The 19258-nt window shown below is 35.2% G+C and overlaps 1 protein-coding gene across 1 annotated transcript; it reads left to right on the plus strand.

Annotated features, from left to right (window-relative positions):
- The first annotated feature begins 3776 nt into the window (after positions 1 to 3776).
- LOC113119854 (uncharacterized) lies at positions 3777 to 16379 on the plus strand. The gene is made up of 9 exons (XM_026289552.1): positions 3777 to 4108; positions 6282 to 6342; positions 7237 to 7257; positions 7675 to 7950; positions 8547 to 8849; positions 10491 to 10778; positions 10885 to 11063; positions 14700 to 14792; positions 15517 to 16379. Exons 2-9 carry the CDS (start codon positions 6297 to 6299, stop codon positions 15928 to 15930), a joined length of 1620 nt encoding a protein of 539 aa, XP_026145337.1. The 5' UTR covers positions 3777 to 4108; positions 6282 to 6296; the 3' UTR covers positions 15931 to 16379.
- The last annotated feature ends 2879 nt before the right edge of the window (positions 16380 to 19258 follow it).

Raw genomic sequence — 19258 nt, forward strand, 5'->3', positions numbered from 1 at the left:
TGTAGATAAGATGTTTGAGGGAGAAAAGTTTCACAGGCATCGAGGGGTCTGGTCTTTTTTATGTCATTTGAATAAACTTTTATTATATTACAGTACTTATTAATTTTTAACACGTGAAAATAATTATCACAACACTGGTAAGGCTTATTCAGATTTTCTCATTCTCTGAATTATCATTATAAAAATAAAAACAATTCAGAAATGAATTAAAATATTATTATAATTTAAATGTGATGCAAATATTTTTCTACAATAGCAACAGTGTTTACAACAGCAAGACCACTTTAGCCTGTAAACTCAATAATATCTATCTGGAAATAAATGTAAAAATATAAATGTCAATAAAAATGCATAATATACCTGACATCAAAGTGCAGTGTGAAGGATATGAATAACAAATGTAGCCTGTCGTTTGTTTACATTGCAAAGGTGTTTTTGTTGTTTCATGAGACCCCCTTGAAAAGACCAGGACCCCCCATTGCCCCCCCCAATCAAAATTGTCTGGAGCCGCCACTGCTTCCTAATCATGTGAACAGGTTGACTACTGTATATCATTGTGATCTGGGACACTTTTTGGATGCTACAGACAGGTGACTGAAGAAGATTAAGTCTTCATTTTTTATTTTCATTTGACGAATTTTAGCGTACCATAATAACGATTCTGTCTTGTTTTCTGATGCCTTTTTAAACAGAGTGACTATGAAAAATTCATCCCACACTGAGATCAGGCTTCTCTCCAGTGTGAATTCTCATTCTTCTTGTGACTCTGAAGGATGGTTGTTGAATGAGATATATCCCACACTGAGGGCAATCGACTTCTAGGTCCTTCTAATTTCTAAAATCAACATTAAAAGATCAATATAAATAAATCTCTACAAGGACAATAAAGATAAGATAGCCAAAGTAATAGATTTGCACCACAATTTAATTGGACATGGGTCTTTTTTATCTTTGATATAATAAGTTTAAATCTTTCATGATTATTGATTATTAATGATGACTATTAAATCTTAAACATTATTAATTAATATGTATCTGTCACAATGCCATTAAATGTGGTAGGAGTTTAGATGCATTTTGCTATGACATGTTAGATGCAATTGTTCAACATTTGCAAAACATTTTTGTTTAGTTAGAATACAAGGTTACTTTTGGATGTTGTAGAAATGTTGTAAAGAATGTTGTAGTTATGACATCAACCAGCAGGAGATAACCAGCCTAAATAAGAAATAAGTGTTTGTGTGAATAGGAACAACACAAATGGAGCTTTGACACACTAAAGAATTTTTCTGAAAAAGAAAAAATATTTAGAGAATCAGAAAGAGAATGAGTTTGTGACGTGTACTAGTGACGTCAGTACCGTCGCTGCCAAATGTACTTCACACGTTCTTCACCCGACAGTAATTCTCAAAGCATTCCTCATAGTGTCCACTAGAGGACAGAGTGCGAGTTACGATCATAGACTGTATGGTTACGCCTTGAAAAGGGAAGCCAAAACATTTCGATCCCCAGGTAAACGACTGGGACGTGAGCCAAACTACAAAATCAAATTATACTTCAAATCACTGATTCTTGAGAAATGGGACAAAACAGAGTGCAAAGTTGAAAAAATAAAACCTTTTACTCAGACAAATGAAACTACATTTATGTATCTGACCTACTAAGCTACTTAGGAATGCTTTGATGCAACCTCCCAACTTTTCTCTTTTTCATCAAAATGTGCTTTTTATCTTGGACTGTAATATAATTTCAGCTTTATCATTAACAGCAATCAAGATGTGTTCAACATTTCAAAACACATTCTAATGTTAGCAGACACATTACACTTTAACATGGGACCAACAATTCCTCAACAAATATAAAATATTATAATGAAATATTATCAAAATATTCAACTGACTGAAACTGAAACTGAAAATTAGTTGTCATTTTAACTATTTAATATATTGAATCAATCTGTTACTGTATTTAAATAAAAACAATACAGTGAGTATGTTATTGTTTATAAAAGATTCAAATTTAGTTTTTTTTTTTACATATCTTTGGAGCTCAATTGATCTGTTTTCTCATCTCAGAACAGTCTGCTGTGCATCTGCTAACACGGTAACATTTAAAAAACAGTTGTATGAACAAATAAAACAATTAGATGTTAGTATTAACATTCACCAGGATCTTAATATTCATATTTAAACATCTTAACAAACGATCAGAATACAAACAAACTGTATGTTTAATATAGTGTTAAGTTTTCCCTCATCCTTATGGTCCCTAAATCCTATGTTTCCTCAGCCCTAACTCTGCTAGAAGAGATGACTATCAATCCAAAAAAGCTGTAAGGTCACATATTTAGTACGTATACATTATTAGAAAAACACTTTTATATTTAATATAATTATAAAAATGACTTGAAACCACAAAAATACGATGACTTCACATTGAATGTTGAAAGAATCATTGGCTTGTTACTACTGTACCTTCAGACAGACAAAAAGCATAGCATTTCTTTCACAAATCTAATGGAGTTCATGTAGTAGCCATTTTATTTATTTATTTATTTTCAGCTGATTCTAGATTCTAATAGAACTTGCTTCAAGGGAATAAAAATATCTAAATATTTCCCTCAGAAATTGGAAGATAGTGTTGACGTATCATAGTTGTGACAGAGGAAATGTTAACATTAGAATTTCAAATATTCGAAAATGATATGACATACAATGAAGTATGGTGACCCATACTCAGAATTTGTGCTCTGCCTGTAACCCATCCAAAGTGTACACACACACACCATTTATGCTGCGGCATCCAGGGGGGAAGCTCAAGAGCTCAAGGGCATCTCAGTTGTGGTATTGAGGATGGAGAGAGCACTGTACATTCACTCCCCCCACCTACAAATTCTGCTGGCCCGAGACTCAAACTTGCAACATTTTGGAACATAAGTTCAAATCTCTCACCATTAGGCCACAACTTCCCAATTCTAAAACTATACAACTAACCTGTCAGAATAGATCTGATATGCTGCTCCTGCTTTCTGCTGTCTTCACCGACAACATCTTAACCCCACTGCTAGATGCCGCTTAAAATTACACAGTGCACCTTTAACTTACAGTATTTTGCTTCAGAAGAATCACTTCCACAAGCTCTCACAAAATGTGGCTAATTGTTGGTGTCTGGAAACCCAAATTTCTCCAAAAATTCACTAGGCTTCACTATCATTTGAATTTAAAAGTTGTCAGAATGTCATATGCACGAAATGGCACATTATGTGTTTATCCCTTCAGCTCAGGACTCAAGAGAACTGCATTTACACAAGGCTCCAAAACAACACTCCTGCTTGGTCAGTTCTGTCGAGATGAGATTGGTTGTAGTTGCAGTATAAAATGGAGGAGTGTGGGAGAGATAAAGAGGCATGTGTGGGTGGATGGATGATTGGAGAGCTGAAGGATAAAGCTCGGATTCCTCTGTTCTTTATTTGACAAAATGATATAAAAGTCCTCAAATGAACTCAAACTGCAGTGACTGTAATGTCTCAGCATGATCAGCCTCAAAACACAAACATATGTCTGTCTGGCATGTTATTGGGTCTCTCCGTTTAGTCTACCAGCTCAGCTTTGACTGCTGAGAAACGAGAGAAAAAAAGTGTCAAACACCACTAGACCCTATTGACTTACATTGTATGGACAAAAAAAACTATACAAATTTATCTCAAAAATATGTTTTTAAAACAAATTATTTATTTAGCAAAAGGTTGGGTATTGGGTTAACAGTATTTTTTTTTTCTGTTTCTGCAAAGAGCTACACAGATTTGTACAGCTAAATAGGCTTTATGTAGGCTTAACGCGACTGCTCTTCATAACAAATCGTGAGAGAAATCATCCGGAAATTAACGACAGCGTCCGAGCAAAGCCGATCTTAAAGTATCTTTAAAACGAAATCAGCCGAAGCCTTCCAGATAACGCCGATTTGTAAAACAGAAGTGTCTTTCTTTGGCAGATTGGGGGCGATGAAGAAGGGTTGGTAAATAGGAGGAAGAACAAAGACATCCTTTTAAACCATATTTCTTTTATTTAGCGTGTCAATCCTTTTGCTGATTCGGATTCCACATACAGAGGTAATTACAGCACTTCTTTGTAAGATTTTGAGTTTTTTTTTTTTTTTTACTGGATGCTTTTTCACAAGACAACATAAATAATAGGGTTAAATGATCCAGTTTGTCGTTTACCGCATTTTAACTTTATTCTCAGATACTAGGCTTTATGATTAGTTTATTACCAGATGATTTAGGGCGTTTCTTGATAATGTGTTAATGCGAGGCAAAAAACAGTTCGCGTCGGGACATCTTTCAAATTTTAATAGCCTCTTTATAATTAATGCATAATTGTAGCCTGTGAGAGGTAAGAAACCTTTTGGGACAATTGTTAGACAACTGTAGGCTATTTAAACGCATGCTTTAGATTTATATTGACATGCAAGTGTTCATTTCTATTGCTTATTTAGCTCGCTGTATTTGAGCAGATTCCTTACAGAATGACTGTAGCGTGGTCTGTCAGTGCAGATGAAGGGTCCGTGTTGGTAACATGAGAAAATATTGATTCATAGTTCATTGGCGATTGATGCTTCCTTCTGAATGGGACATAAAATACTGTTCACCCATGACATGTTTTCTATGGCTGGTGCACGCTCGTGACTTTATTAACACCACGCCGCTGAGCTCTGTACTGTAGCCTATATAACCACAATGTTTGGCGACGCATCAGTTCTTTACGTAACAGAACCGACAGACCGTTTTCATCACGGTTTTTGAACGTCTGTATATTATCTCGCTAAATAAGAAAGCACCAGTCGTCGCGTTTTTCTCGTGCGTGCTCTCGGCTACATAACCTGCTTTTGTGGGCGTAAGAAAAGGAAAACGCGAATGCACGGTAATGTGTATAGATATGAATCGAAATTGATTTGGGGTTTAATTGGGTCCTCGGGGTCTTCTCGGTGGGACAGTTCCAGCAGAGCAATGCGACACACCCTTGTCGCATCAGAGGGTTAATATGGAAAGAAAAGGCGGCTAGCGCAACGCTCCCTCACGACTGAAAACCGCCGATATATGATATTAACCCTATAATTCTCGACAAGACAGCGAATTTCGTCTTTATACAGACGCAATGTTTTATGAAAGATGGATTAATTGGTTGGTTAATTAGTGTCATTGTGATTCATCATCTGAGTCAGCGATTTAACATCCGAGCGCCATGAACAGACATCCACTCAATTAGCCTCAAATAATCCCACATTTATTTAATTATTTTTTTAGACCTAATGTCCCACACTTATTTCATTATTTTTTAGACCTAATGTTAATCTTACGCTGTTTTAGATAATAAATCGGCATGCTTTCAATTCAAGTGCATTTATAAACCAAACCGATGTAATAATAAATATGCTGTGTTATGAAATCGAATGTAAATCAAGTGGAAGTGGAGCAGATGCATTTCTGTTTTTCACGCTGAGGCTCAGAGGTTTGATTCAATAGGCTACAAGGCTTTGGCAAAGGACTAGAACAAAGCAGATTGTCTCTCTCTCGTTCTCTCTCCCTCTCTTGAAGGATTTTGTCACAATAAATGCGATAACAAAAAAATAAACTTTCTAGTTACCTCCAATGACAGTGTATGGTGAACACTTTTATGTTCGAAAAATGTTGGCCTCAACCTGTCAGTTGAGATGTCTGTAAAAGATAATGCTTAATCCTCATGAGGAAGTGAGAGAGACAGATTTGAGCTCTAAATTTCTTGGGGTTTTGGCAGAAATGGCAGGGTCAGCTGCCTTCAGCCTGCATGGTCTGGGCAAGCCCTTGTGCCAGAAACTGGATGTCATGACATTATGGTTAATGTCCATTACAGACATCCAATCACCTCTCTTTGTCAGATCTACTGTATCTGTAGAGACATCAGACTGTCAGGCTGCTGTACAGCTTGACATTAAAGCAATATTTGGTCTCGTTTCATGTGCATGGGAGGATTCATTTGGCATTAATGATTCAAGATTAGGCTTTCAGTTAGATAACTATCCTATTTTACTCTTTCAAGTCTTTTAGGTTATGAATTCATCAAATTTGAATTCAATTTAAATGCAGACCATCATTCTAATCCGCTGAACATTAATAAATTGTGTATTTTATGTGTCATGTTAGTTGCTGTCAAGTGTTATTTCTTCATATATCTTCCCAGATAGGAGTTTTGATTGTTCATGTTGTGCTTTTTACTGTTCACACTTGCATTTGTTTCTTGGCACAGACATCCTTAGCTAAAATGGGCATCACGTGTGTGGCGGTCATTAGCACCCTCCTGTGCTCAGGTAACTGTTTGAAAAACACATTTCTGTAATGTTGGTTTAACATAAAGCAGACATAGCTTTTCATTTGCATAGATTTCTTAATTGCTTAATTTCACAAGGGTTACATTTGCAGCATCATTTATCTTAAGATGTTGTACTTAAAGTGCACAGTTGGCAGTTTGAGATGGCAGCATTCCTAATAGTCCTTTTATATTGTTAGTGCTGCAGAGAAGGAAAACTCTTGCACCCGATAAAACTTATTCACTATAAACTCTTTTTTTGTTGTTGTCAGCAAAAATGCATATATTTTTAGGGCCTGTGTATTCAGACCAAGCTGGAAATGCTCTGTTGTGTTCGAGTATGTATACTGTACATCTAAATAAAAATAGAGAGATTTGTCTCCTTTTTATTGTTCTTCATCCTTTAGAACTGCTGATTCCAAAGTCCAAAGGGGATTCAGCTGTAGAGCTATAAGGGCAAATCCTTTGCAATTTTGCAGCAGTCATATAGACAAGCTAAATTTGATCTGTCACTTGAGCAAAAACAAATTCTCATATTGCCAGTGGCATTCTGAGCAGTATATGTTGTTGAATAGCATTTACTGTTACAGATAACTTTGATATGATATAATATTATAAAACTCAAATTAATGAAACCAATGCTGCATCACTGATTGGAAAAGATAATAAAAATATACTTTTCTACTCACATCATTTTGCCAGCCACAGAGATTTCAAGAGGTGAATAATTTCAATAAGAGTCACTCAGAGGGATATGTGCTGTTTAACTTCAGTTTATTGTATTTATGTGTATTGTAGCCTGTATTAATGAACACAACACCTAGATATATTGGATCTGAAATGTTTTGTTTGCCTTTATTGTACTTGTATTTACCTGTTCCATTGTTTTTTACAGTTTGGTCTTCAACCATTAAAGGTAATGTTTCTTAAATTTTAATAATAACTTGTACATTATAAGAAACATTTAAAAAAATAAAGTAAAGAATCTTTATTGGCATTAGTGGTTCTAATTAAGAATCTTTAAAACCACAGAACCTTTCAATTTCACAAAAGGTTCTTTATAGTGAAAAAAATACTGGATGCTTTTCACACACACACACACACACACACACACACACACACACACACACACACAATATTTTAAAAACAAGAAAAGTTTCTTTATGGAACAAAAACTTTTTTTTTCTGTGGCATTGCTGCAAAATAAAAAGCTTTTAAAAAGTGTACAAAGTAACTTTTTCAGTACAGTTTGTCTATATTTTGTATTTGTATTTTTTCAAATGTTTTTCAGTTTCCCACATATAACGGATCTGTCTTTTTCCTCACTCTGCAGCTAAAGATGAACACCGCACTGCTTTCTTTGGGGAGGATGTTCATATTCCAGTGCCGGCTTTAGACACAACTGAGGTGTTGTTCAAGCCCAGGTTGGATCCGCTGTCAGAGCGGGTTCTCCTGCGAGACGGGAAAATTCTGGACTCCAGAGCTAAACTGAACGTACCCATCAGCCATTTGATCCTGGAGGATGTGGGCGAGGAGGATGAGGGCACATACGTGGTGAAGAACTCTGCAGCCCCAGCTGATGTCAGGCGCATCATTCTCATAGTTAGAGGTATGAGTTACAACACCACTATATGAATACTGGCTCAGTTCATTATCTCATTATAGACTGACGACAGGATACAATTCACTCAGCAAAAGGCTTTCTAAAAGGATGAACAGCTATTATGGTCAGAACATGTTAAGAATCCATCTATCAATTAAAACTAATTAAGATTTTTTTTATGTTTTTGAAGGAAGTCTCTTAGGTTTCAGCAAGGCAGCATTAATTGGATCGGTGAAATATTACTGAAATGTAAAACTGTGTTCTATTTTGAATATATTGTAAATAATTTATTCCTGTGATCAAACACATTTACACACACTTCAGCAATTACACATTAAATTGATCAAGATTGACAGTACAGACATATTATAAATGATTTCTCTTTCAAATAAATGTAACAGATGTATCAAAGAATCCTGAAAATGTATCATATCTATTTATTTATTTAATGGAATCCTGATTGAATTATTCAGAATGATTAATATACGTTTATTTCTAAGTGTGTAGTCAAATAAGCAGCACAGTTAGCAGCGGTTGTTTAATTTTATAATTCTGCTAGATGACTGTAGCTATAATGTGTTTCTAATCTGTTTTTCTCCTAGACTGTGCACTGGAGACTGTGGTGAAATATGGAGAGGTGTATCACATCCCGATCAACCCTTCGATTGGTCCATACACCCTTGAGTTCAGGCCTGGAGCTCACACTCCAGTTAACCAGACCACAGAGGTACCACCTGTGCTGCTTCTCAACCAGACCGGCATCCCCACGCAAGAGTACGAGGACCGCCTCACCGTGGGCGAGAAGAGGGTCAACCTCCTTGTGGTGACAGGAGCAGATGAGGGCAGCTACACTGTCGTGGACAGTGATGAAAAAGTCCGATTGAGAGCCTGCCTTAATGTGAAAGGTAAAAAACAATTAAGTGTTTTTGAGTACATTAAATGAGGTGACTGTTTCAGTATTTAATAGAAGACAAAGCCTTATGTGACTAAAAGTGGTGGAAATTTGGATTCTTTCAAGAGATTAGTTCAGTTTCGTTCACTGATTCGTTCAATGATAATTTCTTCATATTACACAAAATATGCCAGCAGGTGGCGAAAAAGAGTGTTTTATGTGTTATGTCTTAAGTCAACGAAAGTATTCACTTGTGAAAAAAACTGACTTGGCTTTTTTTAAATGTGTGCAAAATCGAATTCAATAAATAAAGTCTAAATACGTTGTTCAGATGAACAAGGCATGAGGTTTTCTTGCATGATTAACATTTTAATTGTTTTGTCAGACAGTTCATATATTATATATTCACATTCATAAATCGGGGATTAAACATGGAGTTATGTTCTGTATGCTAAATATGAAAAAAAACCTCATTCAGTGAAGGGCGTATTCGTTCACTACATTCAACAAATCACATGCTCCGTCACATGTCATACTCGAAGGCTATTGGCTCGAGGTTGAGTAACTCTTTTTGACAGGATGAAACAGTTCACAGAGCTATCCCGGTTCACGAGCTGCGCATGCTCGAGGTTGAGTAATGAGCTGTGCATGCGCTGCTTATAGTGCGCCGCTGCTGTGGAAGGAGGAACTTCAGTGAACGAGAAATATGAGTCAGTGAATTACGTGAACAAGAACAATTCATTCACCTAAAAGATCCGTTCAAAAAGAACGATTTGTTCACGAACGACACATCACTAGTGACTAATGTGTCGCAGTCTTAAAATAGTATAAAAGCACAAAAAGGGAAGTGGAAGAAGAAGTAACGAAGGGAAGACTGAGAGTAAAGGCTCACAAAATAGGATACATGGTCTACACATAGTCAGACTTTAGACTATCAGTAATAATTGTGGTTCACATTGCAGCTTATTCGGACCAAGAACCATCCACTTATACAGAAAAAGACCATATGACTATATAAAGTGAAAACCTCCTTTTTATGTGATATTTTGGCAGGATAAATCTAAAATCAACTCTAAAACAAAATGAAAAGAACAGATTCTTGAGTCTTACAATTAAAGTAAAACATCAGCTGGTTAAACCATAAGTCTTTTTATAGCTATTAATACTTATTATTACCAATAGTAATAAAAATATATATATATTATATTATATTATATTATATCATATAGAATAATATTAATTAATTAATTAATTAATTAATTAATTAATAATTATAATTATCAATAATGTATATATATATATATATATATAATATTAAATTGTGTTTATATAATATTATATATTACACAATAATAGAGCAAAATTATATAATTATGTATTATTATTAATATGATTAAAAATATAAATAAAAATCTGATCTGTCAATTTTGCCAAGTATTATAATTCATTATTACTACTGTTGGTGGTTTGCAGGTACATAGCAATTTTGTGCATTAATTCAACGTTCAATAATAATAATAATAATAATAATAATAATAATATGTTTGATTTTTATAATGCCTTTTCTAGAACCCAATGACGTTTCACAAAATAATATAAGGAATTGGCAAAAAAAAAAAAAAAAAGTGTATAACCTTTTCTTTCCATATCACAGACCACCAGATCTTTGAGCACCTGAATTATGGTGAAACCTTGAAGATCAAGCTTCACGTGGACCACACCAAAGTCAAAATGGTCTACATCCCAGACACTGACCACAAGGAACGACTCATCATGGACCAGGGGGAGCTGACGGCACCTGCCGACTCTGTTCTCGATGGTCGAGCGTCTGTGGAAGGATCCATGTTCTACCTGAAGAAGGTCAAAGTCGGTGACATGGGTGTCTTTCGTGTGATGGACTCTTCCGGCTTCCGCATAGCTGACGTCTACCTTCACGTGCAGCGTGAGTAGAGAATTTGAGAAGCTACTGTTGACTGAGTTTGGATCAGGCTTTAATAACTTTCACTCTGAGCTCTGTGCACCCATGATCCTCTGTTCTCTCATAACAGCCTATAAGCTGCCACAGCTCTACGTGGCGATCATCTCCTTGCTGTCTCTGCTGGCGTTCCTGCTGTTGGTGTGTCTGCTGTCCTGTCTGATCAAGGTTCACCGTCGGGCGGAGAGAGCACGTAAGATCGCCCTAATCGCCCAACAGGCTGGCAAGGGCGACGGAGAGGCTTTCAGACAGGTAAAACTAAAAATCTCCTGACTTCTGACACCAGAGAAGTGTAATATAGCATTTACAGTGAAGGTTGTGAAATACGCTACAGTTCAAAAAAAATTCTTTTTACTTTTATCAGACAAAACGGTTTGTATCATGTTGTTTTAGCCTCAGGAAAAAAATCCCCTTTTGTTTTGCAAATCCATCCCTTTTCCAACAAGAAAAGCAATCCAGTCTTTTTCCAGTTACCTGTTATCACCCATCAGTCAATACAAATTTGTGACCCTGGAGCAAAAAAAACAGTCTTAAGTCACTGGGGTATATTTTAAGCAATAGCCAAAAAAACATTGTGTGGGTCAAAATTATCGATTTTTCTTTTATGCCAAAAATCATTAGGATATTTAGTAAAGATCATGTTCCATGAAGATATTTTTTTTTACATTTCTTACCGTAAATACATCTAAACTTAATTTTTGATTAGTAATATATATTGCTAAGAATTCATTTGGATAAATTCAAAGGCAATTTTCTCAGTATTTAGATTTTTTTGCACTCTCAGATTCCAGATTTTCAAATAGTTGTATCTCGACCAAATATTGTCCGATCCTAATAAACCATACATAACTGGAAAGCTTATCTATTGAATTATTATCTCAATTTCAGAATAATTGTCACTTAACATTGGTTTTATGGTCTGGGACACATATAATCTGGCTGTTTGTGTCGGAGTGTAAAGTGAGATTGAAAGTGTGTTTTCAATGATTTTCACCCAAACACATTTATTTGAAAGCGGTTTCGTGGTGGTTAGTTTAACAGTTCATCTGCGTTGCATTTCTCCTTCCTAAAGGATCATCTGACGGAGTTCCTGCTGGGTGAGAGAGCTTTGTGTTCTGCTGTGGTATTTTCTTGTAGTGCTAAGCTGATGAATCTGTATTGGTGTTGTGTTGGCGCAGCAGGGGTCCCAGAGGCCTTCTGTCACTCTTAATGACTGTGTATCTGTCCATGACTCCCTTCATTTTCCTCTCAGACCTCCTGAGATGGGTAACTTCAGGTGTATTGCACTGATCCTAGTTTGAACTCTTAACATAAATAGGTATAAAGGTACATACACCTGTGTGTTAAAGCTTTTGCCGTGCTTAAACACACATGCACATATACAATCTATATGGAGAGGTAAATATGAATCTATGTGTATGTGTGTATATGTGTGCTGTTTATATGCTGCTCTGTGAATGTGTACATATGGTTGGCAGTGTTTAATAGAGTCACTTATATGTTAATAATGTTTCTATTATAATGATATTCTGCATATACAGAATTATTTAGAAAAATTCTTGTTATGTAATTAATAAAGGTTTGTCTTTAACATTTTAATGTTTAGCTTTGTGAGTTAGACACAAAATAGTTGCAAGGTTATGTTCAGAATGGAATAATAGCGTACTACATATTATGCATATATATATATATATATATATTAAATACATTATTGCTCTTTTGTTGGTTTTGATTGCTTCAGTGGTCCTCATTTTTAAATCACTTTGGATAAAAGTGTCTGCTAAATGACAAAATTTAAATATAATGTAAATGTAAATAACAAAACTAAACTGAAATTTTAAAACCAGCCCCAAATCAAATAAATAACACAAATATAAAAAATCTCTTCATATAAACAAAGTAAGGCACCACTGAATTGTATTCATGATCCAAACAAAGATGCTGAATACATGCGACATGAGCAGTTTTTAATCTAAATTAGATTGTATAATTTTGAAATTTGAAGTATAAACAGAATGGTTTGACTTCAGTTTTGTGAAACTATACATACAACAATATCAGCATGAAACAGAAACAGCAGACGCGCTGAACGAGACGCAGATTCACTCTCGGCCAGCAGGTGGCGCTTAAAGCGTTTCCTTGGTTACTGCTGTAAACAAAGCAGCGCTGCACTTATCAACTTTAATATGCATTATACAGAGACAAGATGAAAAAAACAAACATCTATACTTTTCTAAAGACAGCTAGTTCCCCTCAGAAATGTTCATATAAACGCCAACCTCTAATTGAATCCTGATTTGTTTAGCATCTCAACCGTTTTGAATCGTCACATATTTTAATTGATTTTCAACCGGTTCATGGTTAATCATTACATCCCTTCACGTGACGATGTTATAACGTTATTTTAACGTTGTTGTCCCAGTATAAACGTTATAGTGCAATAGGATTATTTTTGTTTAACAATAAATTTACTATATATGTATCTGTGTATTTATTTGTTGCTAAAAATTACACTTACACTAGGTGCAACCAAAAATAATACATTATTTCACTTACTACTTAAATAAATAAAAAAATCCTGCATCTTACATTTATTTATTTATAAACTCAACTATTTCAAGTGTTCAGTCATTCTGAGTGCGAATATATTGATTCCTTTACGGTGTTCAGTTTACTCTATTAATATTTTACACACTTAAGATGCATGTTGTGTAACCCGGTCATGATCTGCTGACTTTTGTGCTGCTCCTCTCACAATTGTTCCTGTCACATGAAAGGTGTTGTATTCTGTCAGCTCTCATGCTGTGTTGCCTGTTTAATTTCAGTACTGTCTGTAGAAACCTTAGGCTTTTAATGCATTCATTTAATTCCTCATTAGTCACAAAGTCAACATTAGGCTACTAATATCAAATTTCATGCCTGTGTCTTCTAGTATACTGTGACACTGCACTGTACACTATACAAAACACTAGTCAAAGTAGTATGCTAGTATGCTATTCTGATTATAGCCACTAGATTCTAGCAATTAATCATTTGCCAACCCAGTGAAATTCATGTTGTCTGTGTGTTTGTCTGTAACCTTATTGTGTTTACTCTCAAAGGTGGGTTTAACAATATGCTGTTACTGTATATGTTTTGTGACACTGTGAAGGGCGAGACACAGACACTGAAGAGCAGCGCTGTAGCATTTTAAACAAACAACAATATGCCGACTTCATCAGAATCATTCAGATATTATGTTCAATGCATCATCCAGTTTTCACAATGTTACAGTATACAGTACAGTACAGTCCATGTGCAGAATATTTATTCTGGATCTGCTGATTATTTCTCAGGCTGTTTTCACACTCGGTTTGATTGGTTGGTCTGAACCTGAGTTCATTTCGTACAGCATTTCAACATTGCATTATTAAATTGTCTCCAAACTGTGATAAGTTTGCATTAGATGTCTGCTGCTGGCGTTATAACAGCTCAGAAGGAGAAGGAGCTTAAATGGAAAGCAATATTCTCCTCATTTACTGCTGTCATATTTTAGTTCCTTTGATTTTCACTAGCAGATTTTAATGTTACATGCATCGTGTCATAGCAAGAGAAGAAAAGAATGTAAAATACTGATGCAAAATGACTGATGCATTATACAATGAATGCCGATAAATCAGGCCACTTTTTTCATATTGAGAGAATTTTCACAATTCACATCAGTTGTGTGTATGTTTCAAGTAAAACCGTTCATGTGTTGAAAACTGTTTTCACACCCGACAAACCAAACTTGTCAAATGGACTCTGGTTCAAACCACATGCTCTGGTATGAAAAAGCCCTTGATATGATTTTTGTGAGCCCATCCTCAGCACAGAATGCTAATTCACATGTGAAATGATGTTTTTCAGGTGGTACATGAGGTTTATACTAGATTTTCAGAGGAGCCCACTTTACAGTCCACATGGGAGAACAACACCGAGAGCACAGAAGTTGAGATCAAAGTAGGAAATTTAGTTTTTCCTTTGAAGTTGTTTTGCCGTTAACATGATTTTAAAGGGATAGTTTGAAAATTCGCTCACTGTCATTGTATCCTTGCAAATCAAGGTTATTAAAAAAAAAAAAAACATTAAAACATTTTGTTAAAGCTAAAAATATATATAAATATTAGAAAATGGACTTAAATGAAAATTAAATGAAAACAAGAAATATTGCCTTCATAGTAAATTTAAAGTTAAATTAAAAAGTTGCTGACTGGAAATAAAAACTAAAACTGAGATCAATCAAATTAAACCAAGTAATATTTAACAAGAAGTTATTAAAATGACAAAAGCACAATTTCTTTTTTTAAACTAAAACGAATACATATATAAAACTACATATATAAAAATAAAAGATGATGCAAAACAATAATAAAAGATATAATTGTATATAAATAATACTAAAATCACAAACCCATATGCTGTTATTTTTAATCACGACATTTGAAATATTTAAATGTTTGTTAAAAATGTAAGAATTGCTATGCTGCTTGTGCAGCAGCTGGTCATAGTTCAGAACAAAAAATAAAAAAATGAATTAAATAATAAAAAGTAAAAACATAAAGATAAGCAAATTAAATAATGATTTCATTTTAAGTGATTGTTTTTTGTTTGGATTTTTTTTTTTTTTTTGCATTTATTATTTAAGTAATCATCTTACAATTATTGGTTTATATTTAACTCTTAGGGTCTGGAGGTATCAAAACCAGGTCAGTACCAGGCTCTCCAGTCTGAGAAGAACTTCTCGGAGATGAACGACTCAGGCGTTGAGTTCAACTCGTCTGCTCTTCCTCTGGACAGTGACACAGATCTCCCCGACTATCTGGCCTCTCAGAAGCTCCTGCTGGAGTCCGAAACTCTCGCTGGCGTCCCGCCGGCCATCTCTGAGGGCGACCACAGTGCCACTCGTACCCCTGATTCCCTTCTGAGCGCCAGCCCCCTCGTCCAACCCAAATCTGCGCCTCAGATAGATGGCGACTTAATCGGCGTGACCACACCTGAAGAAACCACCAAAGCGGATGATTTGGATGCGAAGACGAGCAAAGATCCTTCACCAAATTCTGAGAAAGCTCTGGATCCGAGTAATGGAACCACAACCTGAGCGTTTCAAGGAAAATTGAGTCACACTGACAGGTGTGGCCACGTTTCGTTCACTACATCTCACCGTTTGACGTCTAAAATGACACTTCATCTCGCTTGGATTGATCTGTGGCATAACAAATGGTTTTTCGATTAAACAAAAATCCTGATCCGAGAAGAAAAAATGAACAAATCTAATAGAAGACAACAAAACAAAACAAAAAAATTGAAGAACCAAATCAGTCCTGCACTATGCATGCTTTTGAATTACTGAGGACTAGTATGAAGCCAAGTGCTATATTAGAGTGACCATGTAGTGCATGTGAAGACGAAAACACACGTGTAAGACTTACTTTTTTTATTTTACCAAGCAATGCAACTAGAACTAGAACTTTCACCAGAGAGTCAAACTGCCTGAAACTCCAAGGAAGCGTCAAGCAACATCTGAAGCAGGTTGCATTGGATCTTACATCTACAAAATGCCAGATTTTGAGAATTTCTTCATTTGTCAAATCAAAGTAGGATTCATTCCAAGATCAAACATGTTTTCCCAGCGCTCTTGACCGTCTGCAGTTACCACCGGCTTTGAAGTGCTTTACTGATGATCCTTGCCAATGTTAAACTAAACACCTTGATGAATCAGGTCCGCATGGATGACAGGTGTCCGATACGGTGGCTTACCACTGTAAACGGGATCAGCTGTGGTGAAGGGTTTCGGCTCTGGCTCAGAGGAACCCCTCTGAAGGAACGGCTTGTCTCATCAGTTATAGATGCTGATTCTGCTGGAGTGTCTCCACAGCCTGGGCCTTTCCACTGATCTCTTTTCTAGCGCTTCTGATGCGATCCTTTATTCATACTCATTTGAATATATTTCATATCAGGTTTAAGCTTGCAGAAATGCGCTCATTGCCATTTATTCATGAGGAATGATTCGCAACTAAGTGGGGTCTAAGGGGTGCTGAGTTCACGAAAATTCAATATCCATATTCATAATATCTAATATGAGTTGATTATAGTGAAAAAAAAGATTCTTCAGAATATTATAATCTTTATTAGACTAAGAAAAAAGGGTTCTATTAACAACTAATCACTGAAAGTTTAACAAAGCTGAATGGTTCTTCTATGAAACTTGCAGAACTCAGCTTTATTTTTAAGCGTGTATAGTTCTCTTGTAATGTTCTCACAGCACTTGATTTTAAGGTTAATGCTACTCGTTTATGCAGGTAAATTAGGTGTGAGGAGAGTATGATGCAATATTAAAATGAGCTGTAGCTGGTGGGTGGAGTCTTACATCAGGGGTGTGGTTTAGCCTGTTAGTGAAATTGCTACCTCATGTTTTGATGTGTGAAGGACGCAAAGAAGGAAAATGTAAAAAAGGTGTCAAAAAAAAAGCACAATTGAGACAAAATCCTTGCAAAAGATGTGAATTAAATTGTAGCTGATGTTAATAGAGTGTTTTGCCAAAACAAAAATAGATAGAATATTCAAATTACGATTTAAATTAACTCCTTTTGATTATAGTTAACCCTTTAGTGACTGCATTCAGAACATGGATAAGCTGATTGTAATTTTAAAGCATTGTATTAAAAGTAAAAAAAAAAAAAAGGTTTCTATATTGCATTGATATCTATTGACATATTTCATGATCAAGCCCTAGAATCTTGCCTAGCTAGCATTATTTTAAACTCCCGTTGCTTCACTCCAGAAATTGTTTTATTGACTAAGGTTTGTTCCTATGTCATATCACTAAATATGCCGTTATTGGGCCTTATGAAGCAATATTAATGTGAAAGCATTGGGCCTCATTTATGAAGCATTAACAAAACAGATTTCTCTCAGAAAAAAAGTTACTAAATCTGTCACTGTTGCACTCCTTTTTCACAAGGTACCAATATGCACCTTTAATAGTGCAAAGTGTACGTTTTGAAAAGGTACTGCCCCAGTGACAGATTTTTTTTTTTTTTTCTGAGAGCAGTCTTATCTTCAAAGTTCATACTCAGTTCACTGTATGTATGAAGGGTCTTATGATTGATTTGCACAAATTGGCTCTACTCATGTTTCATGAATGAGGCTTAATGCACACACACACACAAACACACACACACACACACATGAACACACACACATACAGGGTAGGTGCAACAAACATACACACACTTCTGTACATAGATGTATTGCATGTTAATGATCAGTACTAACTAATGATTGCTGGATTCTCATGCATTTTTCTTCAAATAAGACAGTCTCTAAAGAAATGAATAACATAATAAACAAGAAACTTTTACAGGGTTTCTGCAGGTCATAAAAATGGGTTTGAATTTGCTTTTCTGCAAAATAAGGCTTTAAATCTGAGGCGAAATCTTAAATTCATAAAGTTATGGCATTAAATATTGCATACATTGATTTTGATCCTTATATCAGAAAACAAGACTTGTCGTATGTATCTCAAGTAAACATCTCGATTTATGACACTTTACTAATTTGCACTGAAAAAAAATTAAAAGCACTTTTTTCGCAGTTTGAAAGTAAGTTATTTCCAAAAAAATAAAAAATAAAATCTATTGTATTTTCAAACCTTGAAGTGAAAACAACTCATTGAAAGTGTCCTGGACATTAAAGAACATACTGATTAATCCCTTCAATTAATTCCTTACATATTCTTAACATTTATAGTCCTAAATGTACCTCCATGAAACCTGCAGAAGCCCTGCTTTAGCACTGTCATGCTTTAACTGAATCTTTGCACTTGAGAATGATTTTGATAATGCAAAACTCAAGAAATATTACACTGACACTATATTATTGCTATTTATTAATTATACTCTCTTTATATATGCGCTGATGTCATAGATCTACTATAAACGCAACTAAAAGCATTAGGCTACAAAAGCATGCTGAACTAGAAGTTGCCTGTTAGAAATAAGGTTTCATTGCATTGCATTACTTTGTCTCTGATGAGAAGTATTCTTAATGTCAGTGTCATTTTAGCAGCTATTATAGAAACTTTTTCGAATTTGGTTTGTTTTGAAAAAAAAAAAAAAAAGGATGTCAAATTTATGATTATGCAATTACATTCATGAACAGAAAACAGTTTTTGAGTAGTGCACACATTTCCGATCCTCAGGCATAACTGAGCACAACAAAATCAAAACTGCTCTTTCAAAAGAAATGGATGTCATTTTTCAGTTTCTTATTAAGACAGAAATCATGTCTGCAGTCAGTTGTATGTACAGTTTTAGCTCGCTTATACTTGAACAAATGCATTCACCACTCAAAGTTCAGTGTGATTCAGATTTACAAAGTTTATTCCTCATAAATGTGTCCTCATAAATGTGTTGAAACCCTGAGTG

Source organism: Carassius auratus, chromosome 19 (assembly GCF_003368295.1).
Source record: "Carassius auratus strain Wakin chromosome 19, ASM336829v1, whole genome shotgun sequence".
Classification (NCBI taxonomy): Eukaryota; Metazoa; Chordata; class Actinopteri; order Cypriniformes; family Cyprinidae; genus Carassius; species Carassius auratus.